We start from the raw sequence: 16811 nt of genomic DNA, 5'->3' as shown, positions 1-16811 counted from the left end.
TCCGCTAGCCAAGAACAGAGGCAGAAAAACATTACAATACAATTCATGCCTGTACAAGGGCTGTGGTAGAGAGGACCATAGGTCTTCTCAAGATGCGCTGCTGATGCCTAGACTGTTCAAGGAGAGCACTACAATATCCCGCAGAGCGGGTGTCATTGGTCATAGTTGCATGCTGCACTCTCCACAATCTGGCTCTGGCAAGGGGGTACCCATTGGAGGAAGAGGATCTTGATGCAGCTCCACAGACCACAGATGATGAGTCCAGTAGTGAGTCAGAAGATGAGCACGGTGAAGAGAACACTGAGGGCGTGGAGCCAGACTTCGCTAACCTGCAGGGCGGCAGGGCCACCTGGACATCTTGATCTAATGCTCCTTTGGTAGCTAGGCTACCAAAGATCAGCTTCAAACGCATGCCAGGGCTGCTGCTTCCATCCTGGATGTCTGAAAGGACCCTTTCATTTGAACACAAAGAACACTCAGTACCTGCGCAATAAAGTTCAGAGTCACCTACTTCAAGCATTACATACTGGCATTCCCTGCACCAATTAAATTAAAAGGTGAAATGTACTCAGGCCATGACGACAAAAATGCAATTTATTTCATTCTGACAGTTCAATAATCCTAACTGAAACATTTCTGGTATTCAACATCAGACCAATATGCATAAAGCAAACAAAAATGAACATAAAATCACCTGTGACATGTCCCTCTTGCGCTCATGGTGTCTTTAACTTAGGTTTGCGAGTACTACATTTGGTGCTCCCTCTTCGCTGGCACCAGCATTGGAAACAGCCTGCTGACTGGCTGCCTTGTTGGCCTTGATGACCTTGACGGTCGTCCTCTGCCAAGTAGAGCCTGTGCTGGCCCCACCTGGGAGGAAGTGGCCAGTCCCACCGCTGGCATCTCCCCAGTCGCTGCATGTTCATGAGATGCCATGATCACTGGTGGAGGGGCGGAGGCGCTGCTGCCACCATCCAGAGCACCCTAAGAGGAACCCACAGAGATGACAGGCAACTCGTGCGCCAATGTTAGGTCGCTGTGGACATCCCTGCACCCCACTGATGGATGGGCACCTAGCTGGGATACTGGGTGCCTCATCCATTGCCCGCACTGACACTGACCACCTGAGGTCAGTGCTTGTGTGAGGGCTTGCATGTCTGAGCGCAACCCCAGGAGCTCCTCATTCTGTCCCTGAGAGCCACCACCAATGGAGGAGGTGGTGACCTTGGCCATGGCGGTCAACACAGTTCTCACACTCCATATGGACTCCTTCATCACGGAGACCATGGTGCACACACCCTCATTAATCTCTGCCAGATACTTCCACACATCTCGCTGGATATCCAGCATCTGCCACCTAATGGATGATTCCAAAGGCTCATCATCAGCCTTCGACTGAGCATCGTCCTGGCCCCCAGCAGTCCTCCGACTGCCGGCACCCTGGACATCCTCTGCCTCCACCTGCACTTCAAGCGATTGTGAACTGTCCTCACCAATGTGCACTGCTCATGTGCACTAATGTGCTGCTGCTCTAATGCCCACTGAGGTGCTGGTATCTGCGCTGGTGCCTGCTTCAGAGAACAGGTGTGATGCAGCTGTAAATGACACCTGGTGGTCCTCCAGTGTCAGGGATGGCCTTTCGGGATCTGGAGATTGAATGCCTGCTGGTGAACCTAAAAGAGAGAAGGACATGTCATTAGTTAAAGTCATCACACCGTCATTGCGCATGCCTGGCATCCTGGTGCGGCAACAGAGATCTGCATCATGGTTTCCTCGTCTTCCAATGATCAAAGGGGACTCCAGGTTCGAGGCTGACATCAATGTAAAGACTGCAGTAGAATGGTTGCACAAGCTGATTCTCTCACTTCTGTGCACTGCACTCTCACTTTCACCTGGCACCTCCACCACTCCATGCCCAATTGCACATGGGGCTGTAGGACATCTTGCTCAATACTCGAGCGAATTAGGAGGCTAGCGAGGCCTCCACCAGTCTGCAACCTTCCTATATTGTTGTGGGCCGTCCTCTCCTGAAATAACAGAGACACATTGATTAATTCACTCTGTACATGAGGCGCCATTGCAGCCTGGCTGAGGAGTACCTGGCAGGGCACTTCCAAGTCATGGCCCTCGAGCCACAAGGCCCTCAATCCAAACAGCCAGAGCTCACCCCCTTGGCCAGCTCTGGCATGATTGACAGTTGGTACTTAGACTCTCGCACCCCTGAGGTCAACACCTTAACACACTTACACACTGACCCATGCCAACATTGTACTCACCCTTCTTGAGCGCAACAGATCATTGAAGCGATTCCAGCACTGCACCCAGGAGCAGCGCACCATGTCACGGCTGCTGACCAGCACTGCCACCTCCTCCCAAGAACTCTTGGTGAGGAGTGGTGGCCTCCATCTCCCATCCCTGGGAACAAGGGTGTCCCTCCTGGCAGCCACCTTCTCCAGGAGGATGGCAAGGCACTCATCAGAGAAGCGGGAGGGCCAAATGACCATCTAAACTGCCCTCCCACCTGCCGTGTCCAGCTGCACTCGGGTCCATAGTGCCGTCCTCCGTGGCAGCCTTCCAGGGGCCACCTGGGCCGCTTTTAAACCAGCCACCAGTTCACCGTTGGACCTGGCAGCTGACAGGCCCCGACCCCACTTGGCCCTCCCCAGCCAGTGCGGAGCCACGTTTCACGCTGGGTGGGTCTAAATTGGCCCACCAGTGTGAAATCGCGGTTGGACGATGATCATGGGCGGCGATCCGTTTCGCAGCTGCTCCCGGGCCCACCTGCCGCACCCGCCCGATGAAGGGAAAATCCTGCCCACAGGTAATCAAGCTTATTTGGTTAACACTTCCACTGTTTGTGCCTTCAAAAAATATTTTCTCTCCTCTTCCTTAGTCTGCCGAGCTCCACACACAACTGCTTACTGATCATTAACGACGTTGGCAGGAACACACAAATACAGATTATTTTTTGTCAATGCTTTAAGTGAACCCCATGATTTATTGGGAAATTACCACTTTGTTTTAAAATGAGAGGAACATTGTTTCACAGATATGTCAAGATGGAATGGAACCCTTTCATCAGCAAAATTCATAAAATTGAACGCAAATGTGCTGCCAGAATAATTTGCTTAACGATTTCTTACTTCAAGATTTTTTTTACTCTTTCACGGACTGGGGCATCACTGACTAGGCTAGCATTATTGCCATCTCTAATTGCTTTTGAGAAGGTTATGGTGGGCCGCCTTCTTGAACTGTCAAAAAAATCAAAACAGCCTTGGCAATGAAAACTGACACTGTTGTCTAGCCTTCTTAAGTTTTTTCTTGCAGCAAGTTTGAAATGCACATCTCCAAAATTTCTGAATTTTGTAAAATGCTGCTTCAGTCCGAAGTAAGTCGAGTGACAGAATTCATTTCCTCATGAAGCAGATGTAATTGCTATGCAATCTGGACAATTTTGAAAACATAAACATATTCATCATTTATTATACTCTTGATGGAATAGGACTTTGAGACCTTATGTATGATACATTCCTGAGGTTCAATAACCTACCAATTCAAAGCTGAATGGGGCTCGGAAGGTGGGTAGCTAGTTAAGGGGAATTAAAGGCCTATTTTGACCTATTGTCAGAAACCGACTGAAATTTGCCAACATTGGTGACTAGGCCAGCTATCTAGAGGTGGCCTCGCAGCAGAAGACTTGGAGCCAGCCTCCCAGCAGAAGACCGGGAGCCAACACTCCAGGCAGGCCTTGAGAGCCTCCCCATCTGCTTGGCCACAGCTGCAATTGCAGGCTTCCCGATAAAAGGATGCTATTTTTTAATTTAAAAGTTTAAAATGTTTCATAGATGACACCTAAAGACAGTGGAGTTCCCTCTCTCTTTTATCTGAACTGCAGGATATTGTTTCTTCCAAGCTGAATGGCCTCCGATTAGCCCTCCAGCTTCAAGAGCCTGTTCTTAATTGTATGACGAGCTTGTCCTCTTAACATTAATTAGCCAATTCAGGAAAAATCACTGCCGGGTGACTGTTCCTGGCACAGTATGGGATTGTGACCTCCATTTGACCTCGACATTGGGTTCCACCCCACAACACAAATTCTTTCCTCATTATCTAAGGTCTTAGATGAAGATTTGCCATTTGGACAAGACAAAGGTAATTTCAGTATGATGGGTGCAGAGGCACAGGAGCCACTTCCACATAAATCAGTAAAGCAGGCATGATTACAGATTTTAAGTGGGTCACACAATGTTATATGCAGACAGCAATTGATCTAAGAGATTGAGTGCTGTTATGGGTACAACAAACCAACATGGCAGCAATGTCACTTAACGTAAAGATTTTATAACTTACACCAGATTGTGCTACTGTGATGTATTTAAATGGAATAATTATTTAAATGGTTTCTGTTGCCTATTTTTCCTACTTTGGACAAATCTCCAACCAGAGCACAAAGTTCATTTCAATAATCTGGACATATTGAAAATCCTGGGGCTTGGCCTGCTAAAATTCCCATCTTAGATAAAAGAACAACAAAGAACAAAGAAAAGTACAGCACAGGAACAGGCCCTTCGGCCCTCCAAGCCTGCGCCAATCATATTGCCCGTCACTAAAACATTTTGCACTTTCGGGGTCCATATCCCTCTCATCCCATCCTATTCATGTATTTGTCAAGCTGCCTCTTAAACACCACTATCGTACCTGCTTCCACCACCTCCTCTGGTAGTGAATTCCAGACACTTACTTCCCTCTGCGTAAAAAATATGTCCCACACATCTCCTCTATAGTTTTCTCCTCTCACCTTAAATCTATGTCCCCTAGTAATTGACTCTTCCACCCTGGGAAAAAGCTTCTGACTATCTACTCTGTCCATGCCACTCATAATTTTGTAAACTTCTATCAAGTCGCCTCTCAATCTCCGTTGCTCTAGTGAGAACAATCCAAGTTTCTCCAACCTCTCCTCATAGCTAATAACCTCCAGACCAGGCAGCATCCTGGTAAACCTCCTGTTACACCCTCTCTAATGCCTCCATATCCTTCTGGTAATGTGGCAACCAGAATTGCACGCAATATTCCAAGTGTGGCCTATACCTAAGGTTCTATACAGCTGCAGCATTACTTCCCAGCTTTGAAACTCAATAACCCTGCCAATGAAGGCAAGCATGCCATATGCCTTCCTGACTACCTTATCCACCTGCGTTGCCACTTTCAGTGACCTGTGGACCTGTACATCCAGATCCCTCTGTCCATCAATGCACTTAGGGGTTCTGCCATTTACTGTATAATTCCTGCCTGTATTAGACCTTCCAACATGCATTACCTCGCATTTGTCTGGATTAAACTCCATCTGCCATTTCTCTGCCCAAGTCTCCAACCGATCTATATCCCGTTGTATCCTTTGACAATCCTCTTCACTATCTGCAACTCCTCTCGCCTTAGTGTCATCTGCAAACTTGTTAATTAGCCCAGTTACATTTTCCTCCAAATCATTTATGTATACCCCAGCAAAGGTTCCAGCACTGATCCCTGCAGAACTCCACTAGTCACAGCTCTCCATTCAGAAAAGCACCCTTCCACTGCTACCCTCTGTCTTCTATGACCAAGCCAATTCTGTATCCATCTTGCCAGTTCATCTCTGATCCTGTGCGACTTTACCGTCTGTACCAGTCTGCCATGAGCGATCTTGTCAAAGGCCTTACTGAAATCCATGTATATAACATCCACTGCCCTTCCATTGTCGATTATCTTTGTCACTTCCTCGAAAAACTCGATCAAGTTAGTGAGACACGACCTCCCCTTCACAAAACCTTGCTGCCTTTCACTAATACGCCCATTTGCTTCTAAATGGTAGTAAATCCTGTCACGAAGAATCTTCTCCAATAATTTCCCTACCACAGACGTAAGGCTCACCGGCCTGTAATTTCCTGGATCATCCCTGCTACCCTTCTTAAACAATGGGACAACATTGGCCATTCTCCAGTCCTCTGGGACCTCACCTGTCCCAGTGAGGATGCATACAAAGATTTCTGTCAAGGCCCCAGTAATCTCCTCCCTTGCCTCCCTCAGTACTCTGGGGTAGATCCCATCTGGCCCTGGGGACTTATCCACCTTAATTTTCTTCAAGACGCCTAACATCTCCTCTTTTTTGATAATAGTATGTTTCACAGTTCCTATGAAGAATGTTTTGTGTTTTATGTTAGCATCAACTTAAATCTTATTATTTTTCAATACAAGATCATATATGCATCAGTGCAAAGATAGTGCTGTATTTATAAAAGAAGAACCTGGGCTTTTACCTTTACCATTTTATACATTTTACATTTGCATTTGTCCTCATTGCATTTTGACTTTTTAAAAGGGTGGCTCTTTCCAGCCACACAGAGGTGGCTTTGGAGGCAGGTGGGGACAAAATTTGCAGAAGAGCCTGTTGGTTCAAAAGGGAAATCTTGCCAGAGGCAGGTGAGCAATGGAAGCAGCTACCCATCCGGTAGCAGCAAGTAGCCAATTAGTGGCAAGCAACTGGCCACTTGTGGCCAGATTGAGAAGGCCACCAGAATCTGACTGCTGGCGGACTAGCCCCACACTGCAGGTAAAGCCCAGCAGAGGCCTGGCTGCTTAATTAGCTGTCTCCAGTAAGATCACTAGGATGGCCAAGCATAAACTTTTGGTCCCAATTTCAGAAAAACTTCAAAGAGGGGAAGATTCTGTCATTTCTCAACTCACATCAGCACCCTTCCATGAGTGTATTCTTGTGATCCTTGCTCTTGTTACTACTGATATAAAACAATGTGGATACTTTATGTATAATTTAGATTTTATCCAGAATCCTCTGGGCCAACAAAATGGGAGGAGATCCATCAGCGAGTTCTAAAAGTTTTGAAGTCAAACAGTGCAAGACAAAGGCTGCAATTTGTAAGTAATATAATCATTTGATTTATATAGTAGATAGAGACTGAAAAGTCACCAGGGAACATAAGAGCTTAATGTTGGTAAAGCTGAAATCAATATAAACTGAATAATTGAATTTGAATTTCAACACACTTGTGTTTAGTATAGTTCATGATATCTACTTTGTATATTTAGTAATGGTTCTAATTTTTTACAAATATTGCTTTTTGTATTAGTTCTTCATTGCTGTACACCGTACATAGGCTGAGAAACCAAGTGCTGAAGGTTCAGGTCTCACTGGTGGCGGGAATGGAGGCGGTTGGGGGGCAAAAATACCGGCACTGCCTAACATTTCAGTTTCCTGATGGCATTCCCAGCACCAGAAAGTTTCACCAGGATGGGGAGAGGGCAGTTCCAAAATCCCACCCACTCCATTAACTATACTAAACTCCATTAACAATGGCAATTAAGATTGTTAAAGAACTCATTGAGAACTTGTTGCGGAGCATCCTCAGATTTTGACCTGGGCGCAGTGGCTGCACACCGAATCTGGGGCAGACCAGGTGCATGGAAGTGGACACACTGTGGAAAGCCAGTCATAAACGGCCCAGGGAATTAGTTGCGCCCCATGAAAGGATGAAGAGCGCATAGGGGTCTCAGCCACTGGCACACGGATGCCCATGGGTTAGCACAGGTTGTAAGGTAGTGCTCAGTAAGCACTTGGGCAGTACAGAGGGTCATCTCCCTGCTGACAATGGCAACCATAAGAGACGAGAAAGACTACCAAATACATTTGGGGGGGTTGGGGCAGCTGAGTATGAAAGGCAGCAGCTGACAATGGGGGCACTAATCTCAGGTTTGGGTCCAGTGGCAATGAGGAGCAACATCTTCCTCAGAAAGGACTGAGCATCGGTCATCAGGAATGCAGAGGAAAGGGATGAGGAGCAGGAAGGCAACAGAGGCCTTACCCTCAGCATACCACTGAAGAAAGAGATACCTGGAAATGGCTGAGAACCAGTAGATGATCAGAGAGATCTGAGGCCTCATCGTCGAAGACCAGTGCAAAATGCAGCATTGCTCGCCATGCCCTACCAGTAACCGTCAAAGTCACTATGACCTTGAACTTCTTTGCTTCTGGCTCCTTTCAAGGATCAGTTGCAAATGGTTTCACACCACTGCTTCTCGCAGGTCATTAATGCCCTGTTTGTGAGAACTAGACAGTACATTCAATTCCAGGTGGACGAGGCCTCGCAGGCACAGAGTTTCATCTCTATCGCTGGATTTCCCCAAGTGTTGGGCATCATAAATTGCACCCATGTGGCACTAAAACACCCAGTGACTAGCCAGTCAGATTTATCAACAGAAAGGGCTTCCACTTCCTCAACACTCAACTGGTCTGCAACCACAAGAGCTTCCATTGTATGTGTGCTCACTTTCCTGGGAGCTGCTATAACCTCTACCAGTTAAAGCTGCTGCAGCTCTTCACCCTACCCCTGCCCCAAACTCCATGAAAGGATTCTAGAAGACAAGGAATATCCCTTAAAGAGTAGGTACTGACCCCTCCAGGAGAAACTGAGACGGCACAGAGGCGCTACAACTGAAGCCAACTGCTCCCTAGGACAATATTAAGCAGGCCATCAGGCTTCTGAAGATGTGATTTCAGAGCCTATAACAGTCGGGTAGCATTGTGCAATACACTCCTGCAGGGATTCCATTCATTGTGGTGGTCTGTTACATCCTCCCGAGAGGTGTGGACCTTCAGGGCGGCCCTAGACATATAGCTCATCAGATGAAGAGGAGGAGTAGGACTTGCAGGAGGACAAGAAACAGAAGGCAGAAGGGGAAAATGCAGAACACCAAGGGTGCTCTGGCTGCATATGAAGGTGGCCAGGTCTGGTGTGGAGCTCAAGGGTCTTGTCAGAATGTCATTAATGTAAGGGATCATCTGATTCAGGCTCGCTTCAACTGAGCTGCTCTAACCCCTGAGGAATGGCATGGTCTGGAACTCATTCTGAGCTGCCTGTGCAAATACTTACATTGAAGGTGTAACCTGGAACATATAAACTCTTACTGCTGTTAAAGGATACATATCTGCCCACTGTTACTGTACACAGAGCCTTGCTTGCCTCCACCACTTCATACCTCTTCTTGTTCCACCATTAATAAAAGGAGGCTCACAGTTCTGGTTTCATGGGCAGAATTTTGCCCTCAGCAGGTGGACCCGGGAGCAGTCGGGAAGCCAGCCGTCGCCCGCGATTGGGCCCCAACTGTAATTTCACGCCGGCTGGCTAATTAACGGCCAGCCAGCGTGATTCGCACGCTGCAGCACTCAGTGCTGCAGGGGTGGGGGCGGGAGGAGTGCAAGCGTGTATGTTCGTGCGGGTATGCGCAGTAGAAGCTCCCTGAAGCACAGAGCTGTCTCAGGGAGCTGAAGATTTTGAACAATAAAAATAAAGAATTTTAAAATAATGAAAACATGGCCCCTCATGTGACTCTGTCATAAGCAGGAACATGTTAAATATGAGTGCAAAAAGCCTTTTTAAATCACTGGACGAATCCTTATCCCACCCGCGAATGAAGTTTCACCAAAAATGCAAAGACCGCTTGGCCTTTTCGCCTGTCCGTCAACTGAGCGCTTGGACGGGCAACAAAAAGTTCCAAACAATTAGTTGATAGTTTATAGGCCACTTAATTTTCGGCGGGCATGCCACCGACTTCTGTGCGCGCCCACCAACCGAAATATCACGCAATGATGTCAGGATGCTCACCCGATGTCATCACGTGTCAATTTATGCTTGTTCGGGTCAGGCGCGTGCCCTCCCAATGAGCACAATATTCTGCTCCAAGTGTCAATATTTACATGGTACTCACCTAGTCCCACACTTTCTATCCACGCGTGAGAACCCGCTGATGTGAGTGTATCTGCACTGGTGGAGTCTCCTAGAACTGGCCGAGGCAGGTTGCACCTGACTTTTTGGTGGTGAATGGGGCCATCGCCACCCCGTAAAATCCCAGCAAAGATATTTCATGTTCACCTGAAGAAACATACAGGGTTTAACATCTGATCAAATATTGGCACCTTTCATAATGCAACATTCCCTCTATATTCTACCAAATTATCAGCCCGGATCATTTACTTAAATCCTGGAGTGAGACTTGAACCCACAGTCTTCTGACTCAGGGATGAAAGTACTCCCACAAAACCAAGCTAACAATTGAGTGAAAATCAATAGTTAAGACAGATGAGGGGAAACTTAATTATGTGTCTAACCATCTATGAGGCAGTCACTGGGCCTACCAAATGGGAAATTATTCCAACCTTTACTCTGATGAGCCCACAAAATAAATAATAATAATTTAGTTAAACAGTGTTACACACTGTGGGCAGAACTTTTAGGTCGGCGGGCAGGCGTGATCGGCCGGGGAACGGAATGCCAAACGCGATCAGCGTGGTCAATTAACAGCCAGCCAGCCAGCGTGAAACATGCACTGAGAAGCTCAGCACTGCTGCGGTGGGGGTGGGAAGAGGGCAGGCGCTGACGTCAATTGCATGCACGGGCCAGCGCTAAGAGAAAGCTCTCTGAAGGCAGGGAGCTGCCTTAGGGAACTGCAGACCCAAAAATCCTCAAATAATGTTTTGAAAAGCAGGAAAAATATGTCCAATCATCCCAATCAGGCACCTGAAAATATACATGATAAAAGTGCTGTCCACCGATTATTATTTTTATTTTATTTCATCACGGAAACCTCATATCACCCTTGAGGTTCCATGAAAAACGTAAAGGACGCCTGGCCAATTCGCCCATCCACCAACCGTAAGGTTGGATGGGCAACATAAAAATTAAAGACAGTTGTGCTATTAATGACCTAAATTGGTCTAATTGTCAGCAGGCATGCTTCTGACTTTTGCACGTGCCCACTGGCCGAAGTATCACACGAGCGCAGGATGACATCAGGATGCTCACCCGATGTCATCTTGCGCAATTTCATGCGAATCGAGTCAGGCACCTGCCTGCCCAATCAGCGTAAAGTTCTGCTCTTTGAAAAAGTTAGTTGTGGGATCAACTGGTCGACGTTTTTGAGATAGGAATCCCATCTCAATTTGCTAAGAGCTTAGAAGAAATTTCAAATTTTTATCAACTTCATAGTTGCAGCTATGACTCTTTGATGTTGAAAAGTGTAATTTTATTTTAGTTCTCTTGGTAATGTTAGAAATTCCAGAATAACATAAAATTGTGCATAGCATGTGTTGATATTTCTGATATGTGTTCTTGGTGGTTGTGGCTCCTCATTGGGAACATGAAGTCAGCTAATTATTTAAAACTCTAGCATATAGCTTTGTATCTTTCAGAATGTTGTTGACATGTCTGTTTAAAATAGTGAACTAGAATTTTTGATAATTATCAGTTTTTTTGCCTGTTGCTTCATGTTGTAGGATTCTTCTGCTGAAGTAGATTATCCTTCAGGTAGATCTGCCTTATCTATTGATTCATTGTGTGACACTTCAGGCCATCTCAGGTACAGATGGATTTTGATATTCTATAAAGCTTTGAGGCCTGTTTTAGAACTCTTGGGTGTTGAGAAACTTCAGACAGTTTCGAAGTGGGAGGGTTTATTTTAACTACCTAGCCATTAATACTGGCATACTTCTTAACCTACCATCATCATTGATTTAAGACAATGTACCAACTGTTAATTGGAATTATTTAAACCTTCCATTTCCTGATCATCTAAAACACTCTATTTAATGTATCCCTTGAAATACCTAAGTGGTCTTTTAACAGGATTACTATTATCTGGCTGAAAAAAAATTGGATCCCTCATGTTGCTTTCTACAGTCCGCCTTATTTTTGTTGCTTTATATCTGCCTATATTGATTTTAGTTATCTTCAACAGAATTTCATTTGACTCCCATTCCTCTCAGTATATAGATGTACAGGATCAGAAAAGATCATTATGATTCATTTGGCCAGATCCAGTTTCAGTGAAATATGATGTCCCGTGATACTTCTTATACCCCTCTATCAAATTTTGCTTCTACTTTTTGCAAGGAATATCATCTGGGGTTCTCCCTATCAGCTGCCTTAACATAACAGTGGAAGCCCAAATTACGGCAGCCAGTTAGAAGAACCCCTGAAGAAATTCCTGTCATTTGTTTATTTTGTACTTGGCCTTTAGTTTTCACCTCCTCATTTAGCCTCTGTGACCTAAGTCTTGCACCATTTGACATTTTTACCTTGAGGGATACGCACTAACTTAATTTGTACTCAACCTATAACATTATAATGTCCTATCTTTAGAAATTGAATGCACGGTGAAAATAGTATATACAGATTTTATATATTTTCCTCCTAAAATATTTTAGTTACTTGTAACAAATTACTGATTTCTGAAGGGCGTTTGTTAACTGTTATTAAAAAAAGTAGATAAATTGCAAGCTTTGTAAAATTAGTAATACAGAATTACAATCTGGACTTCTTTCTGTCCATACAGTTCAGTGCACCAGCAAAATGCTTCTGTACACCTGGGTGATGGTGATTATTGGTCGAATCGTGCTGCTGTTTATAAAGGAAAGCCTCACAGGGCAATCTTTGAAGAAAGTCTAGAAAAGATCTACAGAAATATGTACAAGAAAGCTGCAGATAGCACATAAAGATTGCATAGATCAGTATATTTCTGTCTGTTACTGTGTTCATATCGGGTTTGGGACTTTTTCTCCAATCTGTTGGTGTTGTAATAGAATTCATAAATAATAGTCAATAATTAATTGTATTGTTAGTATGTTTTCCAACTGTAGCAATAATTAATGTCCATAATAATCATGATTACTTTTGGTTTTTGATAATATCAAGAAAAATATGAGACTTTCAGCAATTTCCCTATTTATTTTGAAAATAAACTCTAGTTTACAACTTCACGTGTGTATTAGACACACCCAGCAAATTTGTTTTAGAAATAGCAAAAACAAAGCATTGGCACGCTCAGATTTTATACCAGAATATTTTGTTGTTACTACTTGGAGAGTTTAAAGAATTGATATTAGATAGCTCAGCTTGCTTAAATTATGTACATTCTGTTTGATCCACTGAGTTAATGTTAGGATCAAAGGCTGCATTTGTGAAAAATGAATATTATGCCACTAATCTCTTTTTGAAGTCAAAATGATACCCATTTAAAAATAAAGCACTTCAAATTGGTTAGGTAGGCTAAATGTCAAATGCAGAGTCAGTAAGGGACGGCAGTCTGCTTTTATGCAGTCCTGGTTCACAGAAAAGTTCAATTCTAATCAAAAAATCCCAGTCTGTCATAATATCCTAAGCATTATGTATCCATGTTTAAATCATTTTAGAATTCCAAAACAAGTGTACATTCTTATTAATCTTTATTGTTTAGGCAGTCTATTGAACAATATATTATAAACTCTTGCAGTTATTAAGATTTAGACAGCTGCATCACTAAATACTAGTTTTGTGCATTAAGTCCTCACACCTTTTTCATTAAACACAATTTTGTTAGTGGGAGAATAATTTGGAATCTGATTAATCATTCCTGAACACAGCGAATATTACAATTACATTTTTTGATGTATTTGCAGAAATACATCTTTTTCAGTAACTTCCACAGGATTTCTCTCAATTGTCCATTTGTAACTCTGGAGAAGCAATTATGCCTATTTTCTGGGGTTTCCGCTGATCTTCCACCAAAGTAATGGCAGGAGATCATAGAACCTCCTGGAAATTTTATTCTGTTTATCTAAACTAAGATAAAATTACGATGATGTTAAAATTTGATTCATTTATGAAACTGTCACAATGAGCTCTTACTGAGAAATGGTAAACACTGGAATCCGAGGAGTTAAGAAAGTATATGGGTAGTTCAATATTAGAGAAACTGTTGAATTACATTGGCAGACCCTCTGTTCATTTTACTTATGATTTCAATTATTTTGTAAGCTCCAAATGTTCAAACTACATGTAACTAATTTATTATAATGTAAATTAACATAAGAACAAGTTCTGTAACTTTAACTAACTTATGTTTTCATTAATCTATATAAAAAATCTCATCTGGTTAAAGGAATACTTCAGTCTGTTAAGGGCCTGATGTAGCCTATCCTTTATTGCTGAGAAGAGTTTTCTTATTGCACTATGCAAGAAATTTCTTAGTAAAAAAAGTAGGGATTTGAATTTCCTGTAATGATGAAGCTTACTGAGGTGATCTCGCATCATTTTGACTTCGCACAATCAGTATAATTTTGAAATTTTCCAGGCTGTCCATTGAACTACCTGGAAGTTTGCAGGTAGTTTTTATTTTTTTTTAAAGAGCTAACCAGATAGTTTAATAAACTTTAATTTTCTAACTTTAAAAAATGTCACAAGCAGTTGAAGGTTATGCTTTGCTTGATTCCACACTTTTCACTGCTCTGGAATGGTTAAACTGATATGTGCAGTACAGACTGAGTATCCTTTATCTGTAAATCTGAAAACCGAACACATCCAAAAACCTCACTTTTTTTGAACTTCATCGACCTTTAGCACAGGAAGTCCCTGACCCAAGCCAACATGACCCTTACCGACTGCACCTGACCTTTAGTGCAGGAAGTCTCTGACACGAACCTCACCGACCGCACCCGACCTTTAGTGTGGGAAATCCTTGACCTGAGCTGACACAACCTGAACCAGCATGAACCTCGCCGACCTCATCTGACATTTAGCGCAGGAAGTCCAATTGTATATCTGCACTTCGACTCTCTGGACCCTCTTCTACGATCAGAATCGCTGATGGTGCCATGGGTTGTAATTTATTACAGGTACCCTGTATTTATTATTCAGTGATACTTTTTACTTTTCTAGCCATTTTATTTACTTTAGTCTATAGCTAGCTTAGGCTTAGGCTATTGTAATGTAAGTAGGCCTGGTCCTATATGTGGTGTTTGAAAACCGAAATTATCTGAAATCTGAAACGCGATTGGCCTCAAGGATTTCAGATAACAGATACTCGACCCATATAACTGCCCTATTAGACTGTCATTTTATTTTTGGCAGAAAAGTTAACTATTTCCGTAAAACTGCAGGATAAAGAGAACCCATTAAAAAGTCTGTTGTCATGTGAGTAATCAATAATGACAGTAAAACACTGAAGATTAATCCTAATGAGATCAAGTCTATTTTCCAGAGTAGTGCACTGAAAAATAAATGCATCCATTGTTTGAAAATATAGCATTCTAATTGGCTGATCCTCAGGTCTAATTGAAGGGTAACCTCATAAGAACTGAGGTATAGGTCACCACTGTGCAATGCTAACACTGGCAGACTTTTTTTTGCTACAGTTTTAGGGCCAGTCAATCAAATCCTACAAAGACCCACAAAAGCAAATTATTTTAATAACAGTAGGGTGATTGTACCATATTTATTAAGAATATAGTTGTGTTATGTTTAATAAGAGGGTGACTTATATGATTAATAACAGTCAATAATAATATGTTTTGTTTAATTAAAGAGTAACTACTCAAATTTCCTCCATATTTGCACCCAAAGATACATTCAATTTGGCAAATCAATTACGCGGCCTGAAAGATTGTGGACCTTTGGGCATAAGTGACTCTTGTGCATAAGTACAACAAGCCCAGATCTCCTCAAAGTTTTACAGTCTACAGCCTCTGTTGATCCCTCTGGCTGAATGCATCTCTACCCATAAAACTAGTGCCTCCCCACCCCGCACCAAGTTAACAGAACCTCATTAAAGGTTATCCTGAAAATGCCTCTTACTCAAATGCTTTCTAACAATTACAACTAGATTTTCAGACACTGCAGGAAACAGTCATTTTTTCTGATGTTTTATTGTAATTCTTTGAGTGGTTTAAAAAAAATTATTTTCACTGAAATCTGTACTATATTCTTCATTTCGTTTAATGTATTATTATAGCATAAGTTGGTATTAAAAACTTTAATTTTCATTTTAATTTTAATGAAGGTAAGCATGATGTAAGTTTGGCATTTTCCAGTTGCTTATGCTGAGTTTAATGTTTGGATATATTATAATGAGATTGCAGGAAGCTTGAGCATTACTTGACAACAGCAGAATATGCAAGGGAATGGGCACAGTTTCAGGTCTGACTTCAGGATGAAGTTCACAGATGAAGTTCTAGGCCACTATGTTTAATAATAATCTTATCACTCTGTTTAATAACTGGATTGTTACATGTGGGCTGACTTCTCGCTCCACATCAGGAATGGGAACAGAGGCGGACGGAGCCCAAAAATACCAGCGTCATCCAGCATGTTGACTTTGAGACACCATTTGCAATGGCAGCAACATTCACCAGGATAGGGACAAGGACGGTGTCCCATCCGCCTCCCGATTCAGGCCAGTTAAAATTGTTAAAGAGCTCATTATGATCTTGTTAAAGGGGGCGCATGTGTTTCATGCACTGTCTGAGGCTGACCAGTTGAAGTGGCGGGTACAGAATGGTGAGCCAATCATGGCCGCACCAGGGAATTACCTCAGCCCCGAAAGAGGGTAAATGTGCAGAGGGGCTGTCAGCCTTTGAAAAAGAGGTGCCTTTGGCACTGCGTAGTTGGCACTAAGAGTAAGCACTCAGTATTTGGGCATTGAACAGGGTCCCTCCCTCACCCTCCTCACCTCATCTTTGCAGGGGCAGAAAAGCATGGAGCAAGGCTGCCAATCACAATAGGAAGGCTGCTGCTGGCAGATTTTGGGCCTGGTGGCAATGAGGGACAACGCCTTCTACAGGAAGGTTGGAACCCTAAGCAGCAAGAGGGCATGAGGGAGGAATATTAGGCTGGAAATTAACAAAGGCCATACCCTCAACATAGGATCTATTACCAATGACAGAGCTGCCAAGAGATGACCAAGACCCAGTGCCATACGAGACTGTGACTGTCCAGATAGATGGTCACAGAAGT

General features: G+C 43.4%; 1 protein-coding gene across 3 annotated transcripts in view; it reads left to right on the top strand.

The window, feature by feature from the left end:
- spata6 (spermatogenesis associated 6) overlaps nucleotides 1-15841 on the top strand; it is a 135346-nt gene extending 119505 nt beyond the window's left edge. For all 3 annotated transcript variants that reach the window (XM_041208689.1, XM_041208688.1, XM_041208687.1), the window contains 3 exons: nucleotides 6810-6909; nucleotides 11321-11403; nucleotides 12379-15841. In XM_041208689.1, coding sequence (XP_041064623.1) covers nucleotides 6810-6909; nucleotides 11321-11403; nucleotides 12379-12538 — 343 coding nt within the window. In that variant the 3' untranslated portion in view covers nucleotides 12539-15841. The remainder of the gene's footprint in view (nucleotides 1-6809; nucleotides 6910-11320; nucleotides 11404-12378) is intronic.
- The last annotated feature ends 970 nt before the right edge of the window (nucleotides 15842-16811 follow it).

Source organism: Carcharodon carcharias, chromosome 16 (assembly GCF_017639515.1).
Source record: "Carcharodon carcharias isolate sCarCar2 chromosome 16, sCarCar2.pri, whole genome shotgun sequence".
Taxonomy (NCBI): Eukaryota; Metazoa; Chordata; class Chondrichthyes; order Lamniformes; family Lamnidae; genus Carcharodon; species Carcharodon carcharias.
The sequence above is the reverse complement of the archived record's forward strand: the minus strand, read 5'-3'. Positions and strand labels throughout refer to the sequence as shown.